Genomic DNA, 20,423 nt, shown 5'->3' on the forward strand with positions numbered 1-20,423 from the left:
TTTCTCCAGTAGCAAAATAACAAAGCCATAGAACATAAATGGTTATGTGTTCTTCATAACTTCAACTTTACAAAATCAATTTATGTGAGAATAAAAGAACAAAAGACATGACCTTCTCTTTACTATTAAATAAACTAAATCCATTCTACTGAAGTCTTCTTTTAGAGCATAAGTTATTGCCTGACCTTTCTTATTCCACTGCAGGATGCAAAGTGATTGGGCAAGCACTTAAACCCTTTTGTTCTTCCTAAATCAGAGTTTTGTGCCACCATAGAGGGGAAGAATGTGCACACCTCTCCTAACCTCAACACAGGAGCTTCTGTAGAAGAAGAGCTCTGTAACATCTCCCTCAAAGCTGGGTCGAAGACCCCACAGGCTAGCAAGCCACAAAGGCTGGTGCTGAAACCAGAGTGGGTATTTGGGCAAGGGGCCCAGAGGCCAAAAGCAATGAAGGCTGGGGTATGACCAGCCATCCAAACCAGCTCTGCATCTCCTCAGGATCCTGTAACACACAATGTCAGTTCATGGCCTGTACAATGAAGACCGTTAAAAGTGAGATGTGTTTATAGGATATTGTATCTATTATGCCAACATTGAGATATTACACCTAATACTGACACCATTTTGCATGCTATTCTCTAAGAATCAGAAGCATAAAATATATTCCTTCATATTAGCCTTTTCTGTGGTATTATGAGGAGGTTAAGTCTTGATCATTTATTGAATTCTCTACACAAACTGTTTTATAAACAGCATGAAACCGACATATAATGAAAATTAATGATAATTAATTAATGTAATGACACAGTCTAAACATCTTTTCACCTGTAAGTTTTCTCTTGTAGGGGGCAGCGCCCAAGTAATGTTCAACAGATGGATGTTGCCGACTGGGATAACTGCAAAACAGGTTTATTCATTGAAAACAAAAATGTGTTATTACTTCCAATCCTTTTAATCCCAAGAGCCATCTGTGGGCAAGATATTTCATTTTATGTAGGAAAAAACATGCATATGCACTTGCATATGTGGAAATGTATAAAAATATATACATTAATTCATTAAGCTGCCATCTACCACTCCGCTGAACCGTTGTCAATAAGGTACTGCTTATGCACCATCTCCATGGTTTAATGGGATAGATTTCTAGTCACAGTTACCTTGACTGAAAATCAAGAATGATTTTTTGAGACAGGGTCAACTCACTTTATTATGAGATCTATACACAGAGAAATAACTCCCTCTTTTCTGGAAAGGGATTAGTTTATTACAGTCAGTACCATCATTTTCATCTTGGTTTGGGTTTCCATCCTCTTATTTTTTTATCACTGAAAAATTGTAAGTAACATGAAACAGAACCAATCTGATGGCTCCTAGGGGCCAGAGAGCAGTTACATACAACAAAGGAGACTCTTGGAAAAGATAACCAAGAACTCTGAGATCAGGGAAAGTGGACAGAAGAACAGCAGGACTGAGAATTTTATCCCCTAGCTATAAAACAATAGTGCTTAAAATACAGAATCTGAAATTATATGCCCCCATGCAGTATGGAAGGGTCAGTCTTTTGCCAAAAAACATAGAGAATGTGGAGGGAATACTAGTATACTTACAGCTGAAGGACAAAGAGCATTAGTGAGCAAAGATGTACAGGAGGGCCTGCAACTGCTAATTTCAGGGCCCAACTGACTATTGCTTCTAAGAGCATGAACACCCTGAACAAAAGTCACAGGGTACTGTGAAAGTGTATGTTCACTGATAAAGCAGTCTTTTCTGGATAAAGAAGAAAAAGGTTGCCACAGCAACCCAGAATGAATTCAGCACATCTCCTGCACATAAAGTCTATCTGCAAGGGCTCTCTTGAAAGTTGAGGGTTTGCCTGCTTCTTGCTAGGGATCCCTGAAAATTATACAAAGGTTTTACAAATAAGGATTGCACAGGAAATGGATGGTACTTTTGCATCCACCAGATCAAAGACTGCTCAAAGGTACAGTTACCTACATAAAAGGAAAGCAATGTATTTTTCTTGACATAAATCTTCAAATGGCTGTAGAGATTGGAAAATCCAATGCATGCAGGGGACAAGTAAGGCCTGGAAGTTTTCTGTGAGAAGACAGGACATGCCAGAGGTCTCTACCTTCTTGCTAATAAAGCCTTATGTTTGGATTTCCAGACCTGCTAGACTAGTTTCCTTCTTTACAGAATAAGGGAAAAGCAAAGAACCAAATAACAGAATCAAACACATTATAAGAACATGAGCTGTTTAGAGGAGCAGACAAGCATGAGAAAAAATGAAATGCAAAACCAATTAAAAAGTATGCAGAAGAACAGGTAAAAAATTAGGAAGAAATAAAATTCAATTCAGCTTCTTTTCAAAGCATAACAGAGAGCATAAGGTCCACTCAGAGCAGCATAAGCATGTAAAGGTAAAATTCAAATGTTTCTGTTATATATGCACTGCCCCAGGTCTCTCACCTCTACTGTAAAGTTTGTGAAATTCTGGTGTGTCAAAAGGCTCTGTCAGATGATCAAAACTTGGATTTGGTAAACCATTTCATTTACTGAAGACAAAGCAAGGCCACATGGGTGGCAAGGAAAAGTTGCATAGTAGCACAGTCTGAAGTATCATCTTGAGCATCTCGACACAACTAAGATGTCCTTTCAAGTGGCACATTCTAATTTCAATTGGGACATTCTAATTAGAGAGGGAAAATGTTCAGCACTCCTTTGATTATCTCCACAAACATACAGCCCTTTTGTAGACATAACCTGCACCTATAGGAAGGTCATGTGCTAAAGGTTAAATAAATAATTTTGCTCCCTGCCACTTGAGGAATCTTCAAACAGTTTGGCAGATTTTTTTAAGCAACACCAGCTTCCACGGAAATACATGAACAGACTGCAGCACTTGGCTAATTTCTAAATGAAAAGTTTGAAACATGCAGTGACGTAAGATACTTTTTTCTTATGTAATACCAACAATCTGGGGGAACTACTTAGAGGAAAATTCACACATGCTAACTTCAGTCAAGATGTGCCAGATTCTTTCTGCATCTCAGAAGAAACCACTGGATACAAGCTTCAGCCCTCCATGTCAGCCCTCGTAAATATCTCTGTAAAATTCTGAGGTGAGAATTAACACACATCTATTTTTAAATAAGTGCAAATAATATTTTGTGTAAGTTGAAGTTAGTTCTACCATGAAAAAAGCAATTGAAATAAGTAGTATTTATTTTCTTAAATTATTTGTGGAAATAAAGCTATGAGGTGGATTCATCTGTTCCACCCCCCTGTTACTCTTCCTGGCTAGCAATTTTAATACACCAGAGTACACACCAGCTTCTAGCATTGCCAAACCAAAGAGGGTAGAACCAGATTCATATGGGAGCTGACTTTTCAAATGAGAAAGTAAATTACATTATAAACTTGCATTTGCCACAAAAACAATCCATAGAAAAAGCAGAAAATCAAAATCAACCAAAATAAAAAATCTTCATTAAAATTCACTAAGAGATTCACATGAGACACAGCAGATCTTGTCTAATGATAGGGGGACAAACATGGCAGCTAAGACAGTCCCTTCCAGTCCTGTTCTCCATTAATTTCCATTAATCTTTCTCCTTTTCAGACACTCATTTACACATCTGAGTCTACACTAAGTTTAGGATTTTTTTTTCTTCTAATACATACATCAATACACTGCATTTTTGTTTACTTAGTCATCAAGTATTGCCTTGTAAACAAGGATGTGCATTTGCAAAGAACGTCTGTCAGTCAGTATCTGGCAACAGTGGCATAGCGCAGCAGGGAAAACCTTACCTCACAGAGCAATAAGGTCATTTTACTTGGCACCAAAACCAAGTAGATGTTACTTCTTACAGAGCTGTATTTTTAACCATGTAGATAAAATTTACCTGTATTGCAATTTCAAGATACAAAGTGGGAGGTCTTTTTTAAATAGCCTATTACAATGCATAGCTTAGTATTAACAGAGAAACTCACAGTCTTGTCTCTGAACAGCCACAGCAGACTGCCGACTCAGCCGTATTTTGATACTAATTATCTTTCAGACAATGGAGGCACAGAAATTAACATTCCTCAAAACTAGGATATAATTCCCTTCCCAGTAACTGAAGAAGTAACACAGGTATAACAGGGATCTACATGCAAAATCAAAATCCACACCATGGAACACATGAAATGCTATCAAATACATTTTAAAGAAACATTTTATGAATGTATTAACGTCCAAATATTATATTGTCTTAATTTAGTCTGTGAAATTAGTTTCTTTGATAAAGGAATCAAAAATAATTAAAGCTTCTGTAGATAAAAGGAAAAGCAACTGCATAAAACTTTTCATGTTTAGGACATACCTTCACAAGTTACAGACAGAAAATATCAGAAAATAACCTGACATATCTAGAATCTATGAAAAAAAAATGTGTCACTCAATTCTCCAAAATATTCAACACTTCTAACGAAGAGAAAAACATAGCAGAATTACAACTATTTCAATGTCATAAACAGGTTTTCAGGAAAATACAAACAATTCATACATCTTGCAACCTTGAAACTAAGTTAAATTAGGCTCTGAAGTAGGTTGACTTATTAGAGCTTTCTGCCAGCTTTTACTGACATGAGAAAAAACCCAAATAGAAATATTCAAAAGCATGTTTATCTGATTTCCCCCATTTTGCCAAGTCTCATACAAAACTGCTCCCCATAGGTCAGAAGTGAAAATCATGTAAACATTGCTCTTCTTAAAACATCAACAACAAAAAACCCACTACCCCAAACTTTACAAATTAGTATCAGTATCGAGATTTGATATGCATATTATCATATTACAATCCATCATATAAAATAATAATGCTAAAAATCTGCATTTATAGATATTTTCTTCAGACAGAACAATTAGTGTCTGTATACGCTTTTAAACAGAATGAAAAGAACTACAACCCACACATTGGAAAGACATTCTGTCTTTCACAAACACAACCTTAAGCCAGTGCATTCAAGTGTAGCATGCTTTTTGATTACAAATGTGTCGAGATCACTCAAACAACATTGTGGCAGCAATACACTATCTACCGTAATGCCATCAAACATGACATTCATTTTAAGACAACAAAAAACTAATACATACACAGCAAAAAATATTTTTATCTTACCCATAATATGCATTCATCATAAAATATGTTAGAATTAGTATACAGAACTCAAAGACAGTTGACACCTCCCACATGAATTCAAATGCAGGTTCTCAGGATAACTCATATTCCAATTTGCTATTCCTTCCAATGTAGCAATTTAAACAACAATGCAACTGATATTCTCAAAAAGTTTTATAAAACAATTTAGACAATTACAGTGGAGTCATTCTCTCACAAAAACACCCTCTGAACTTGAAGTCAAACCTGACAGTACTGAAGAGGAACATACAGAGTTTATAGTTGGTATTACCTTTAGATTGGATGACCAAGTTCATACAATAAGCAGCGTAATAGTTCCACCCTTCAACCTGGTACAAATGCGAGTGTTTCTTTTTTTAGGCTCATGATTTAATTTCTTTGCACTTCCTGTAAATGTTAAGAAAGCAATTGGTCAGCTATTTCTGTATCAGTATGCCTCTTCTACTGAAGGGCCAACTTCTAGATATTTTATAGAATGGAAATTCATAAGGAAAGCAGAGTGCAACTGTGAATATTCAAGCCCAAAGATGAAAAATAATTAATGCTTTTCCACATTTATTAGCTACTACCAAGGGCCTGCCTAAACGCAGGAAACTACGGCCAACAAGCCAGTAAATTTTAGTCACCTATTTTAATTATAACCAGCCCTTGGAGATTACAAAAGAACACTCTTTTCTTTAATTAATATACTTTGGATACTATCCATAGCCAGATAAATAGTGAGAGGACTGGAGAAAACCCCAGAAATTTTAACAGAAAGGTGCCATAAATGACAGAATGATAGACAGGTAGGTTTATTGTGATGGGAAGTATATGGGGACCTTTGATTCAATAACCCAAGCTACTAAGCCCAGCAGCACAGGCATGACTTTGTCCCACTTAGACAGAACTCACTCCAGAAAAACTTTCTCATCAGAAGCCCGCATCTGGCAAAGCTTCCTAGTGGTAGCTCCCATCTGTTTGTATGAGAGGGCTTTGCTAGCTTGTACTCGTTAGTTTTAAAGAATTAGGGCAGTATTAAGTGATCACTTTCAAGAAATCTTCCTACAAAAGGACAATACTATTTAAACAAAGATTCACACTGTACATGGAGTGGCACCGAAAGTGCTTCTTACTGGATAGACAGAAGAGCAATGAACCACATCAGATTCCTGTAAGCAGACAGACAGTAACAGAATAAGGCAATATAACCACATTAGATCTTTTTACATGGAAAAACTCAGGAAGAAGAAATGGAATAAAAAGACATGTGTTTGATCCTTAAATGCTGTGAGAGACTGCAACCCCAATTTACTTTTAACAGGAAGAAAGGACTCCCAACATTTCCTGCAAAACACTTATCCTCTTCTTACGCATATACTTAGAACTAATACGCAGAACAGGCTGAGTACTATCTTTAATTCACAGAAGCTGAGGTCTTTCTTACCATAACTGCTCCAGTGGGAAAATGGCATCCAATGAGACTGTTAGGAAGCTGTAAACCAGAAGAGTCTATGAGGTTACAGAAAGTCATTTAATTGGATTAGTGTAACATCCGTCTTAGTTAAACAGGAGTGAGTGTAGGATGTATCTTTCACATGTGCCAGTCACTTACCCATGAGGAGCTAAACTGAAGTAAACTAAGACATAAATCCAGGCAAAGTGCACACACCAACTTCCTTATGCAGGGCAGCTTTCCATTACAGTTCTCACTTTGCCTCCTAGCACCTCAGCTGTGAACAGAAAAAACTCATGTATGTTCTGAAATCAAATATACCTTCCAGTCAAACCCGGCCAGACCTAATATTTCCAGAATTCCTAACCACAATGTAAATGCAAGAAGAAAAGTGGTTTAACATTTATTTTAAGATTTATACTCTTAAAACCTTCATATAGTGAATTTTTTAAAAAAACTAAACACCCTTTACAGTATTTCAGAGGGGTTTTTTAGTGAACATCTTTCACCTAATGTTATTTCAGTTTGCCAAACTTGTGTCTTGTTTCATTAACAATTTAATACCTTCTGAGGTATTTCTGTAGAATTTTCTTCAAAATTAACCATAATCTTATTTTCTAATAGAAAAAACTCTAACCTCAAAAGATGTTTTCACTTTTGTAATGATTTCTGGCAGAACTCTGAAGATGTCATTCTATTAACTTTTAACTACAGGTAAGGATTAAATTTTCTCTGAGTAAACACAGTACAACACATCATGTCATATGCCACATCATACAGAACAATCAAACCACAATACAAATGGAATGAGTACTGCCAGATTCAATGTAAAAATGCTCTGCTTCATCATTTAGCTGAATTGTGCATATTTAGTTTTTAATCTTTATTTATAAATAGATTTCTCCAGACTCCTCATCATTGTCTTTCAATATTCTCCAGTTCCCTTGGGAAAAGAACATAAGCTGTCCAACCTAGAAAGATGAGAAGGAGCTGGACTTATTACCATGCAGTGAATGACACTAGAGTCCATTATCTGTTCAAAAGTGAGCCTTAAATATTTCACCTCCCTCTACCTTTTTATTTTCTTCTCTCACTCTTGGTGAGTCTATAATTGTTATTTATTTTGTGTGTGTCCAGTGACTAGTCTCTTTAGGTCCAAGCAAATAGTAATTTAAGTTAAACGAGACAATTCTTTGCTCCATTATTTTAATCCAATGAAGTCCTAAAATATATCCAAAGTAGCTATTTAAATTTAATTTATAAGTGCCTAGATTTAAACATTCAGATTTTTCCAGAAAACTACTGTACTGCCTCTCACTGCAATAATTTATGTTAAATCAACAACCAATCCCAACATTTTGGGGGTTTGACTGTCCTAGTGAAAGCTCACAGCTCCTACACAGTCAGAAGAGGACACTAGATCACAAAACATACAGGGCTCCTGAAAAACAAACTACAACCAAATCTGACCTATCAATGGGGGGTTTAGTTTAGTCAGTTTACATATGAATTATGCCCAGATGCAAACACCTTGGGCTTTCCTCCGCACAATTAACTGAGATCAAAAAGATTATTTGAGCATTACACACCATACCAAAGACTGCGATTTCCACAGATTACACCTGAAAGCAGTTCAGTTATTTCCACTCAGTTCATAGGAGTAAATATTACCATAATTAACCCTGCTGTAACTCTAAAGCAGAGTGAGCTTCATTAGCCCTGCACTAACTGCCTATACCTGGGATGTGACTGCAGCACGACCTAAACCAAATCAAGTTCATCAGCGCTACGGCAGTACAAAATGTCCTCCCTCATTCAGGGTCTTCAATAAAAAGTGCCCCTTCTAGTGATCAGCAAAAGAGACACCCTATTTCTATTTTTTTTTTCCTTCAGAAGGGAATATTTTACTAAATGACATGTCTCAGGCTCTTTCCTTTCTCCCTGCAGTTCCCCCCAAAAGAAAAAGGCAGATATTGCCACCAGTCCCATCACTCTCAGACCTCAGGCCACCAGTGCTGAGGGTACCTCAGCAAACCGGGAGCAGTGAGAGGGCGGCAGAGGGGTGTAGGGGCTGCGTGGGGCAGCACCCAGCCCAGGGCACAGCACCCACCACCACCGGGTGTGTCACCGCCTTCGTCTGAGGGAGGCACAATTCAGATTCTAATGCAGTAATGCGAAACGTTAATGGCTGAATTCATAATAAAAAGCTACCTGCTCCTCAGTTTTCTTTTATTACTACTATGTCTAAATAGTACAAGGAAGCTTTTATTAGCAATGAGTGAATACTTTTCATTTTCCGCCTAGAAAAAAGCCACAGGTTCCAGGGCTGAGCACGCGGTGCGGCCGCCCGGGCCTGAGACGAGGGCCCTGCCAGGCCCACCGACCCTGAGTGGGCTCCGGCCGTCCCGGGGGCCAGCGGCGGTGCCCCGGCCGTCGCCACCACCGCCGCCACCACCGCGGCGGGGCGAGGGGAGGTGACAGATCAGGCACCACTCTGGCTCTTTTCCTGTCTAACAGTGCAAACATTACTACCAGAACACGGCGCGGCGTCGCTGCCCGGGCACGCCTCGGGGATGCGCCTGCCGAACGTCGGCCCCAGGAGGGGGCGCGGCACCCCTCACTTGTACCGCCTGGTGCTGCTAGGGGACTTGGCTGCGGCCCTGCCCCTCTCCCGCGGCGGAGCCGCCTCCCGGTGCGGGCAGAGGGCGCGGGAGCCCAGCCCTCCCCTCACGGGCCCGCCCGCAGCTCGCCGGGGCCCGCCAGGGGGCGCGCGCCAACCGCCGCCGGGAGCGGGAGAGCGCTTCGCCCCGCCCGCCGTGACGCGCTTCTCGCGCGCCGCCGCGGTGCCTGCCGGGGCGGTGGCGGGACCATGGCGAGCGACTTCTACCTCCGTTACTACGTGGGGCACAAGGGCAAGTTCGGCCACGAGTTCCTCGAGTTCGAGTTCCGGCCCGATGGTGAGGGGCGGGGCGGGGCCGGGCGGCGGCGGGGCCGTTCTCACGGCTCCGGGGGGGCGCGGGGCCGGGCCGGGGGCCGCCGCGGCGGGGGGCGGCCTAGCGCTGCCGGGGCGGCCTTTAACGCCCGTCCTGTCTTCGGCAGGGAAGCTGCGCTACGCCAACAACAGCAACTACAAGAACGACGTGATGATCCGAAAGGAGGTGGGGAGGCGGCCCTGCACGGCGGGGTCCCGGTGGGGCCCGGGCGCTGCCGGGGGCTGCCGGGACCCGGGGGGTGGTTCGTGCGGGAGGGTATGCGGGGCAGCGAGCCAGGTGGGGCCCGGGGCTGGTCGGTCACGTCGGAACGCTGTCCGTAGGCTTACGTGCATAAGAGCGTGATGGAGGAGCTGAAGAGAATCATCGACGACAGTGAAATCACGAAAGAAGATGATGCTCTGTGGCCGCCTCCCGACAGAGTGGGTCGACAGGTCGGTGTGCAATGCCTTTTCGAGTTGCTGCTTTAATTTTTGTATCTTAGTTCATTAGAAGTGTAACTGAAGATTTTCTTTAAGCCAGTATTGTTTTTAGCCAAGAGGCAAACAAATAGTGTCTTAAAACCTGAGTGGTGCCTAAATGCAAATTTAGTTGTGAGAGTTACTGTGATTCACAAGCCTGCTGTGTTCGATACCCTTGCAATAAAAATGGAAAAGCTGTCATCTCAGTACTTAAGTATTTCTGTAACCAATACCATACAACAATAGTTTGAGTTTCTATATAATCTTTTCTTTTTCAGGAGCTTGAAATAGTAATCGGTGATGAGCACATCTCCTTTACCACATCAAAAATCGGTTCACTCATTGATGTAAATCAATCCAAGTATGTCCTCCGCTTTCTTATGTTGCTGGTGTTTTTGTGAAATGACCTATATTAGAACTTGCTGATTACTAGGTACTTGTATTTTATGTTGTTTCAAAGTGCAGATCATTTCCTGGGGGCACAAGTGCTCTGCGTTCCAGCGTAATGTACCAAATGCTTTTATACTGTGGCATTACACGCTGTATTTTGAAACTGTGAGCAGCTAACCTTACTGTAGGGACCCCTGTTAGACTTACTCAGTCTCTGAACTGAACTGTCATTGGGTTGTCCATGCCAGTGTTCTCTCGGTCTCACACTGGGAGAACCAGTGCTTCTGTGTTTCACCGAAGCTGAAAAGACTGGGTATTGTTGTTTTTTTTTTAAATCGAGACAAAGTGGTGTTACAACTTGCTTTCATGATGAAAATGCACATTTTTTTAAGACTTAAAACATGCATTCTTGGAGTACAGAATGTTTCATCAATCAGTGTAGAATGAAACAAATCCGTTAATGTCTATGAGGACCTCTGAAAAGTCCCTGTAGGCTGTTTAATAGGTTAGTTCTATAAACTGCGCTCCTAGAACATACAATTAACTTTTTTCTCCCTTCCTTCTGTTGCACGCTGCAGGGATCCAGAAGGCTTGAGAGTGTTCTACTACCTGGTCCAGGACCTGAAGTGTCTAGTCTTCAGTCTTATTGGACTACACTTCAAAATTAAGCCAATTTAAATCAAACAAATGGAAATTTGTATTGTAATGTCTGTACGGGGGGGTGGGGATGCTCTTTTGATTCCTCACTATTGAGGCCTGAAGCTTTTATGTATGTTGGGGTTTTGTTGGTTGGTTTTTTTTTATAAACTGTCAGTGACTGTCTTAATAAAATGGTGAGATCTGTATTTTTAATTTAGAATTTCTAGTTAGAAACTGACTTCCTAACACTTCTTTTATCATGGTACATTCAAGGTATGTTCCTTCATTTGTGTCACACAAAGCTGTATTTCACTTCTCAATCTATGCAGCAGTAGGAAATGGAATTAAGCCAGGTTCTGCAAAATGAAGCTTTTCCCAGCTGTCAAGATCAACTTTTGTTACTATCCTGAGCTGGCTATTTTGTTGGCCAACTCAAATACACAGAACAACTGAAGCCCTAACTCTGCATGTGGTTACTAGTTGGAGCAAAGACATATGTCAGCTTGATAATGACCCGCTGCAGCAATTACCTGTTTGCCTTCAGAGCAGAAGCAGACAGCAGGCCATCTGGCAGCCATCCTGGATCTGCACCGATAGTCCCGTCCAGCTTTAGAAAACCTGAAATTAAAAGCAATGTATTTAGTTAAGCTCTAGACTAGCAGATCTATTGTGCAGTATTCACTTAAAGAGGACCAAATATGCCTCAGCTTCAGCGTGGCGGTTTTTCTACAGCTCTGTGCAAGACCTCTGCACTGGTCCAGGATTCTGAGGATGTTCCTCACGGGTTTTGTGAGGTGAAAACCTCTAACCCCTATTAGCTGTGCCAGCACCTGGGGTTTCAGCACGTGGGGCTTCACCCCCCGGCCACAGGCACCGCCTGTCCCCCCCCCTCACCCGGCAGGGCGGTGACAGGCCGCGCCGCCGGCGCCATCTTGGCTGAGGGCACACACGCAACGGGGCGGAGGGTGGAGGAAAAAACCCGACCAAACCGCGCCGGAGCGGCTTGAAACCCGCCGTGCTGCCGCAGGAGGCCGGCGGGGCCTGAGGGGGACCGCCAGGGCAGGCCCGGTGGCGCGGCGCCTCCGCCAGCAGCCGCGCCCCCCGCGGGGCCATGGGGGTAGGTAGCGGCCGCGGAGGGGCGGGCTGAGGCGGGCCGCGCTCGGGCGGGCTGACTGAGGGCCCCTCGCTGCCCCTTGCCTTGCAGAGGATCGGGCTGCAGCTGCGCGCCACGCTGGAGAACATCACCCGGCTGCGGGCCGAGGGGGAGGACTTCCACTGGTACCTCAAGGTGCGGCGGGGCCGCGGGGGCGGCGCTCCCGGTGCTGGGAGACCGCGGGGCTGCGCGGCAGCAGCGGGGGCACCGGCGGAGGGATATGCGCGTTAGTGCGTGCCGTGGATCCGTGCGCGGTGCTGAGCGGTGGCCGGTGCCCGGTGCCCCGCCGGCGGGTCCCTGGGCACCGGCCACCGCTCAGCACCGCGCTTTGATTTCGTGACGGTGCTTTGTAACGCGCTTTCCGCCCGCGGCAGAGCCTCAGGTCGCGACAGCTCACGGGTCTGTCGGGATAGCCAGCAGCCGATCCCTGCCTGCGGCTCCGCTCAGCTGTGAAACAGCGGGGATTGCAAATCTGGAGGGCTCGCCTGAGTTTCTTCATCTTGTCAATCCATTATTATGGGCAAGCTTTAAATTATTTACGCTTGTTTTCCAGCTGAAATGCGGGAACTGTGGTGAAATTTCTGAAAAATGGCAGTGCCTGCGATTGATGGTATGTCACTCTGTTACAACCTACATCGGAACGAAAAGGAGAAAAAAGCCCAGCCTGTTACACACAAGGGATCTTGGCGTCAGGGATGTGACAACCTGCCCTTCAGAGGAGATGCTATTTTAATAGTTATATGCACTCAGGAAATGCTGTCATACTAAAAAAAGTAATTTGGAGGTTTTGAAATACACCATTGGAATGGTGACTGTTGGTGACAGGGTATTTACGTCTGCTTTGAAAGGCCACATTTCTGTAAAACTATGTGATATGAAGTGATAGCAGAATAAGGTTGTTCCCGTAGCATATTTCTCTGATGCTGATGGAATCTTTTTGGACAAGTTTAGGTAATTCAAAGTGAGTTAAGCATGCTAAATTAGCATTTGGAAACTGCAAAAGCAGGATAAAATTTGTCAGAGATAAGAGAAGGTTCTGTTCTTAGAAATAATCATCCCTTTTTTTTGCATACTACTGAACAGTAAGTATATTTTGAGGAGTTAATGATACGTGCCCAAATGGACAAGACATAACTGTCCATTATTTACTATTTTGTCTAGAACAGAATTAGAACAGCTTTCTGAATTGTAGATCTCTAGTGTAAAAAAAGCCTTCTCATTGCAGTATTTCTAAAAAGCTAAAGACCACTGTTGTGAAAGCTACTTTGCCTTTGCAGAGGTTTCCAGTGGCTCAGCCAGAGCACAGGTAAAAATGATGTCTCTGTTGTCGTGGTTTTTAGGACAGTGCTCCCCTGAAAGGAGGCAGAGGAAGTGCCACTATGGTGCAGAAATGCAAGCTGTGCTCCAGGGAGAACTCCATTGGTATGTACTTAAGACAAATATTCAAGAGGCATTGTCCATTTTACACTTATCCTGAGTTTATTTTTAGTCTCATTTTTGCTTGACACTGTTCACCAGGGATTTTTTTCCTGGTTCTTGAGTTCACAACAGATATGTACTTGTCATCATGCTCATGAAGGAAACAGCAAGGCCTCCTAGTGAGTTCAGGTTTCTGCATGAACAAAACTTGTATCCATGATGTCATTTTACAGAACCATGCAATTTTTTTTTTGTATTGGTAGGGTAACAAAATGGTGTAATGTAAACTTCTCAGGAGAAGTGAGAAAATTTTAGTTCTACCTTTTGAGGGCCAGCTGCAGGAACTGCAGGAACTGCTTGATTACTTTGTATAAGGAAATTTCTTCGAAAGAAGGTGGTGGTGATTGGTTTGTGCTGAACAAAACTGAAGACATAATGCCACTCACTTTTACACTTCTGATGTTTTCTTTTAGATATTTTAAGTCAGACAATCAAGCCTTACAACGTAAGTTTTTCTCTTTTATATCACAAGTGAAAGAAAAAGAAGCAATAATAATTTGAGGTTTTGCTTTATCCACGTTCCTCTTTCAAGAACACAAACAGCTGGTATTCTCTCCTGACAGAAAGTTGTCCCTTGTAGACTCCTGCACAGTCTCAAGTGTAGGACAATCTGACCCATTTCATAAGCAAACCGCAAGATTTTGTCACGCAAATGAGAGGTGATTCTGTAATGCCCATATTAGTTTCCTTTTGAAGGCTTCCTTGTGTGAGATTAAGAAATTCTAGTTAATGACCACTTATTAAATGAGCCCTAGGATTTTGCTGTCACTTGGGACATCAGAGTTGATAGTACTGCCTTTAAAGCAGTTAATTCCTAGACTAATGCTTGTCACTGTCGTTCTCTGATGAAAACTAATGGTATCCTGACTCGATTATAGGCTGAAGACAGCGAGAAATTCAAAACGATAGTGGAGTTTGAATGCCGAGGTCTGGAACCAGTTGACTTCCAACCACAGGCGAGTTCTTATTTGTTATTTGTTTCTCAGTTTTTAAGAGCGATTCTTAATAAACTCTGGAGTGATAAAATACACACTATATGAAATGGTACTGCTTTTCCTGGAATGTCCTAGACCTCCCCAGCTTTCCGTCCTCTTCACAGTTCTTTTACTTCATTTGACTCCAACACAAGCAGCTAACACTAATAACTCTGGTATTCTTTGTGCCATTAAAAAGTAAAAATAAACACACCTTGGAGTTGTATTCAAATTGCCTTACAGGTGACTCAACACTGCTCATCTGAATTCATTTGAAAGGTCTTCGTTGCCCAGGTTACTGCAAAAGAGAGTCTTTCCCAAATGGGCATTGCAAGAGTACGTAATTAGATAGCCACATTCAGGAGAGTGCCACTTTTCTTCTTGGTGTGTTACAAAGAATAAATGAAGTTCAGGTTATGAACAGTCTTCAGTATATAGCCTCTAAAAGAAATAAAATTCTCTTTGAGATTTGACATCACTAAAGCCGTAAGAAATATTGGCATTTTTCCATTTGAAGCTAGATCAAAGACTGAAGATCAGCAGCAGTTAAAAGACTGTTGCAAAGCACACCTCAAGGTTCAGAGTTAAAGGATTTCTTCAGAGCCATGCCAGTCTTCAGCCATTCATTTGCTTGTGCATGGTCATGCTGTACGCTAGTTAACTCCCTACTATATTTAACCTATTATTCCCGTTGGATTACGTGTAGACTGACAAATATAAACCTGTCTTATCCTTCCCTCAGACTGTGACACTGTGCTAAGAAACAGACCAATAAAGCGATCCTACAACAAATTTGCTATCAGTAAAATCACCACTGCAGCGTGCAGCAGGATGTCATCTTTTATTAAAGCAAATCCCATCTTTTGAGGAACAAAATGGTTATTAATTTATTCCTGTTTGAAAGATTTGCAGCCAGACCTAGGACCTTGCACTTCAAGAAAACTCTATGAGAAGATTACAAATTTAGATGTTTATAGCTCTGCATTGTAGCTGTCAATTTTATTTTTATCTGCAGAACAAAGTCTTCAAGCTATAATAAAGCTTTTAATGTAATATTCTCAAAGTCTGGTCTGTGCACTGTATTGGACAGTACAGTTGAATCCCCGAGCAGATGTTTCAGATAATTTCCTGATGCCCAAATGAGTAAATATATAGCCTGCTGCAGTTCCAAACAATTCTATAAACTGCTTCGTATCTGATGTGATCCAAGCCACCCTGACTTCTCCACAGCCTTGGATCTGGCTTTTGATTATCACCAAACATAGCGTAATGCCATAGCATTACTGTATTTTCTTTGTATTTTTTGATAGATATAATATAGCCATACCTGAAGTCAGTTTAGATTGGCTTAATGCTGTAGTTGTAGTAGTTTTCTAAAAAAAAATTGTGAGTCTGAAAGAGGAGAAAGTATCCTTCAATTCTCTGATACAAATCTTCCTACCTAGTAGCACCAACACATTCAAACTGGGTACTTGTGTGTTCTGATAATGGGCAAGGACAATTCCCCGGGCCCAGTTCCTTGCCTTTCTTGTTTAATGTGCTTAAGTAGATAGATCTACTGCAAATCTGATACATAATTTTTGGTTTTACCTGAGGACAGTTTAGCTCCTTTCCTGTCCTTGTCCCTCACGTGAATGCTTCAACTAAAAAATTGAGGTTTCTCTATAATAATTCTTTTAAACCTTCTTAAGCTTCTTTGTTTTGTGGCACAACCAATAGTTTCATTGGCAACAAAAGTGCAACAATCAATAGGAATTTTTGCTTCTTTGGCATGTTTATGCTTTAGCTGTTGGTCCTTTGCCAGTCAGCAGAGCGCAGGCAAGTCACTGCATGGCTCAGCTCCCTTCTGCAGGGATTAAACAAGTCTCTGCTCTGACGCCAAAGCTGTAATGACACAAGTCCCGCTGACTGTCTGGTACAGAAGCCTGTAATTCCAGCCACATGCCTTCTGTTACTTGGAGGGCTGATGAGTATCTCCAGGTGGCACAAGCAGGGCTTCTTTTATTTTCCTAGCACTTCTATACTGCAGCTCTGGGTTGTTGTCCCATGCTGCTGATCTTCCTCTCCAACCCTTGTAGTTCCCTTGAGATGGGCTTCTGACAACTGCATAAAGGCCATATTCAGACTGTGCCTTGCAGGTAGCTCTCCTGCTGTGACATCTGCCACACTCTATAGTTTATTTAACTCCCAAGTGCTTATTAACCTTCCATTCAAATCCCAAAATACTTTAATTCTGTAGTTAGAAATGGCAACGTGAGAGACTTTCCTATATGTTACAGAGGTGGCTGAGATTTTTAAATTCTGTTTTAAAACTAGTAAAACTTAATTTACAGCAGGGTAACTGTGAACCCTAAAATGAGAGAGCTCTTCCTATAGAAGAAAAAACCACCACCTTGCTGTTCTGCCATACCCCACTGATAGTGCTACTTCCTTCCTAGAGCTATCCTTTCCTTCAACACTTTACAGCAACAGTAAAGAACTCCCTACTTTTTTCACCTAAAGCTTGCTATTTACTTCTGTACCTAAATCAAATACAAGCTGCTCCTTCTCTACAGGGATCTGACAATATTTAAGCCAAACCTATTAACTCTATTCCACGTTTTCTTTCTGTTTTTTTTCTTGCAGTGCAAGTTTACTATGAAGCTACTTTATACATAATGCCTGTATGGATTCTCTATGCAAATTAAAGCTACTGGTAGTTGTATGCTACTAGATAAACTTAGAAACTCAGGTTTAACATTATCTAGAATACTTGGAAATACCTTTTTGTCAGGAAAAATCGAGGATCATGTTCCCTCATTTCACTCTGTGGTAGTTTATAGATTCCCAATTCACAAACCTTATACTGGCCCTTAACCAGGGAAGAGCGTGACCATTTTTTCTAACTAATTGAAAAGAAATACAATGAAAGTTTGTGCTGAGTTACTTTCTTTAAACATGTTTCAATGATAATTATTTTCTTGGTACAACTTACTCTTAAAAATTTACTGCAAATGTGCTTACAGGCAGGGTTTGCTGCTGAAGGTGCAGAATCCGGTACACCTTTCAATGACATAAACTTGTTAGAAAAGGTATGTTGTCTTAGTTTCATTACTAAATCTAATTATCTAGCTTACTTTCCCTAAGTCACCAGTCTAAAATACACACTTTGCACATGCAAGAAACTAGTTTTGCTCCTTCATGTAGGCAAAGGAAGGTCATAGCTGGAGAGAGAAACTAAATCAACTATGAACAACCAGCATTACTAACAGCATCATTTTAGAAGTATGCATAGCTTAGCAGCTGACAAAGGTAGAAATGCAACTTTTAAGTCACTCAGGAGTTCCAGAGAGTAAATACTTGGAGTACTAAATGGCTGGGGTTATTCACAGTGGTGAACTTATTTTTTTTAAGATGATGCCTGCACTTTTTCCTGCACACAGAGATAGTAAAAATAATATAAAGACACTGTCCTTCAAAGCTCAGGATAATGACTCCAGCACTGCAAATCTTCCTTGGCTGTGAGCAAGAATCTCAAGGTCAAATCTGTTCCCTGGTATCCTACTTGGCACAGATCTGCTTGTCTGCTTACCCACCTGACTAGGGTTTTGTAAATTATAGATAATCCTTTCATCTGCCATAGTTGCGGTCTTGTTCACTACAGACTGTGGACTACATATGAGAAAAAAAAAAAATGTTGAAATAAAAACACTGAGACTGAAGCTCATTTAATTTCAGGTCAGTGCTCTTGCTTCTCTCAGCTATCAGAACTCAGCTCAGTGACTGCACAGTGCTTTCCACAGAAATTTAAGACCCAAATTCTGAGTAAGGCTTAGTTTCTGTTTGAATTCCAGTCTGTGTTTTAGACATGATTGCATTCTATCCTGTGACTAATACTGTGAAATCTTATTTCCTGTAGGATTGGAATGACTACGATGAAAAAACAAAGGAATCTGTTGGAATCTATGAAGTTACCCATAAATTTGTAAAATGCTAAAGTGCATACCCCTAATAAATCTTAACATGCTTATTGATGAAGGAGCTGTAACCATCAGAGACGCAGTTTCCTCGGAGTACTTTTCACATGGCTATACTTCAGAAATGGAAACCTAAGTTGTACTTATTGTCCCCAGCATGCCCTAATAAAATATTTTTCACAGAGCACTTTGAGATGGCCTCAGTACAAACTGATAATAGTATATACACTTGTCTGAACTGTGCCATTTTCTTAATGGTGTCTGTTTTGGGAACATTCATGGTTGTTGTGGACTGTAGCTTAACTACTTAACTTAAAACCTTTCAGGTTTTTAATAGCCTATCATTAAGAAGTACCCACATTTGGTTCTCTAACATGAGCAAACGGGGTCTTTTTACTCACCACTCCTATCACCAGGAAATGGCTATGAGTGTTAGTAAAGGGACTGTGTTAACTGTCAAGGGAAACAGTGCATCTTTAGTAGCTTTCTGCCAGTTCAAGTGAAGACACTGAGGTGAGTTTACTGAGAACACTTACGAAGCTTGACTGCTATTGACGCTTACACATAGCTGTTACAGTCTTCTGAAAATCAAGTTATCTTTCTGACTATACCATGAACTAAACCTCACTCATTTCTAGTTGAAGACAAGACTTTCTACTTCTTGGCAAGTGGTCTCACAATCTTGCCAGCTGTTTAAAAAAAAACCAAAAAAACCCAAAAATCTTCTGTGGTGAATTTAATGCAAAGATTTTTGGTCTGTTTATTGTTTCTTGATACATTATTTCCTTCATCCTCCCAAATGTTCACCTTCCTTTCTTTGTTTAAGTGAGCAAGAACAATCATGGTAAGTTTTAAAGTAAGTTTGAAAATAATCCTTTTCAGCTGAAAACTAGAACAGCACATTACAGCTGCAGAGCAAACAGCCCTGACTAGGAAAAGTTTATAAGCCTTTGGGCTTACATATTTAAAGCATGCCTCTCCCTTTTCTAGGACTTGTGGTTCACCCTTCAAGATATGGTATTGCCTACTTACTGCGATAAAATACTGGGAGAACCTGGAAGTTGAGATATCCAAAGGAAGAGTACAGCCAAGGAGGTTTCTGAGCCTCTGAATCTGATCTGTCACATCCAACCAACATGCTTACATTTTCATGTTCTGCTAATACATTCGGTTGTCCAGGACACAGTAGGCTGTGCTGAAAGACGTGACCTATGTTCATTTTACACAGAGCTTCAGAAGCAAGTGCTACTGTGCTCTTCAGCTCCAGGGAAAGACTCGCCTTCCCAGAAGTGAGACGGGAAGTCAGGAGGGCTTAAAAGGCAGAGGAGTTCAAGTTACACGTACCATAATGAATTTTGTGCAAAAAAGGGATCTCGTGCAAAGGACATCTGTGTTGTAATCCCAGCAACTCCTGAATACCTTTGGCTGCTTGGCTGACAAAGGCCCCATTCCCTTTTGCTATCACCCACTCTGTGGCTGGCAGAGTCCCAGTTGCAAACAGCACATGAGGAACTGCATCAGTTTCATCTCACATTCACCACATCACTGTTTTACTGATTTCTATGCTCAATCTCTGCAATCTTTCAGAGTTCTGATAAACCTTAGTCTTCAGAATTTATGCAACAGGTCCCAACGCATTGACGACACAGCTCCAGGCGCTAAAACTGGCATCTGCTACAATAAATAATGTCAAAAGTTCTAGCTAGTAGAACAAAGACAAAGAAAAACCTTCTGTTGAGGTTAATCTTCCACAGTAA

At 41.4% G+C, this 20,423-nt stretch overlaps 2 protein-coding genes and 1 long non-coding RNA gene across 4 annotated transcripts in view; 2 read left to right on the forward strand and 1 right to left on the reverse strand.

Moving 5' to 3' along the window:
- LOC119155658 overlaps positions 1-11,888 on the reverse strand; it is a 34,951-nt gene extending 23,063 nt beyond the window's left edge. Inside the window, exons 1-2 of the long non-coding RNA XR_005106786.1 lie at positions 11,635-11,888; positions 6,784-6,901 (exon numbers count right to left, since the gene is read on the reverse strand). This is a non-coding gene — a long non-coding RNA (uncharacterized LOC119155658). The remainder of the gene's footprint in view (positions 1-6,783; positions 6,902-11,634) is intronic.
- On the forward strand, positions 9,445-11,324 carry MAGOH (mago homolog, exon junction complex subunit). Its single transcript, XM_037404555.1, has 5 exons — positions 9,445-9,581; positions 9,724-9,782; positions 9,938-10,048; positions 10,354-10,436; positions 11,044-11,324. The coding sequence occupies exons 1-5, from the start codon at positions 9,494-9,496 to the stop codon at positions 11,141-11,143; spliced, it is 441 nt and encodes a 146-aa protein (XP_037260452.1). The 5' UTR covers positions 9,445-9,493; the 3' UTR covers positions 11,144-11,324.
- A 162-nt stretch (positions 11,889-12,050) lies between the features above and the next one.
- On the forward strand, positions 12,051-18,851 carry CZIB (CXXC motif containing zinc binding protein). 2 transcript variants are annotated; one of them, XM_037404553.1, is made up of 8 exons: positions 12,051-12,221; positions 12,309-12,392; positions 12,811-12,867; positions 13,598-13,679; positions 14,150-14,181; positions 14,615-14,692; positions 17,716-17,781; positions 18,609-18,851. In XM_037404553.1, the coding sequence occupies exons 1-8, from the start codon at positions 12,216-12,218 to the stop codon at positions 18,684-18,686; spliced, it is 483 nt and encodes a 160-aa protein (XP_037260450.1). In that variant the 5' UTR covers positions 12,051-12,215; the 3' UTR covers positions 18,687-18,851. The 2 variants fall into 2 exon arrangements, with proteins under 2 accessions (XP_037260450.1, XP_037260451.1); XM_037404554.1 differs by lacking the exon at positions 12,309-12,392 and having other exon boundaries at positions 12,052-12,221.
- Positions 18,852-20,423: the final 1,572 nt, after the last annotated feature.

This window comes from Falco rusticolus, chromosome 11, assembly GCF_015220075.1.
Source record: "Falco rusticolus isolate bFalRus1 chromosome 11, bFalRus1.pri, whole genome shotgun sequence".
NCBI classification, from domain to species: Eukaryota; Metazoa; Chordata; class Aves; order Falconiformes; family Falconidae; genus Falco; species Falco rusticolus.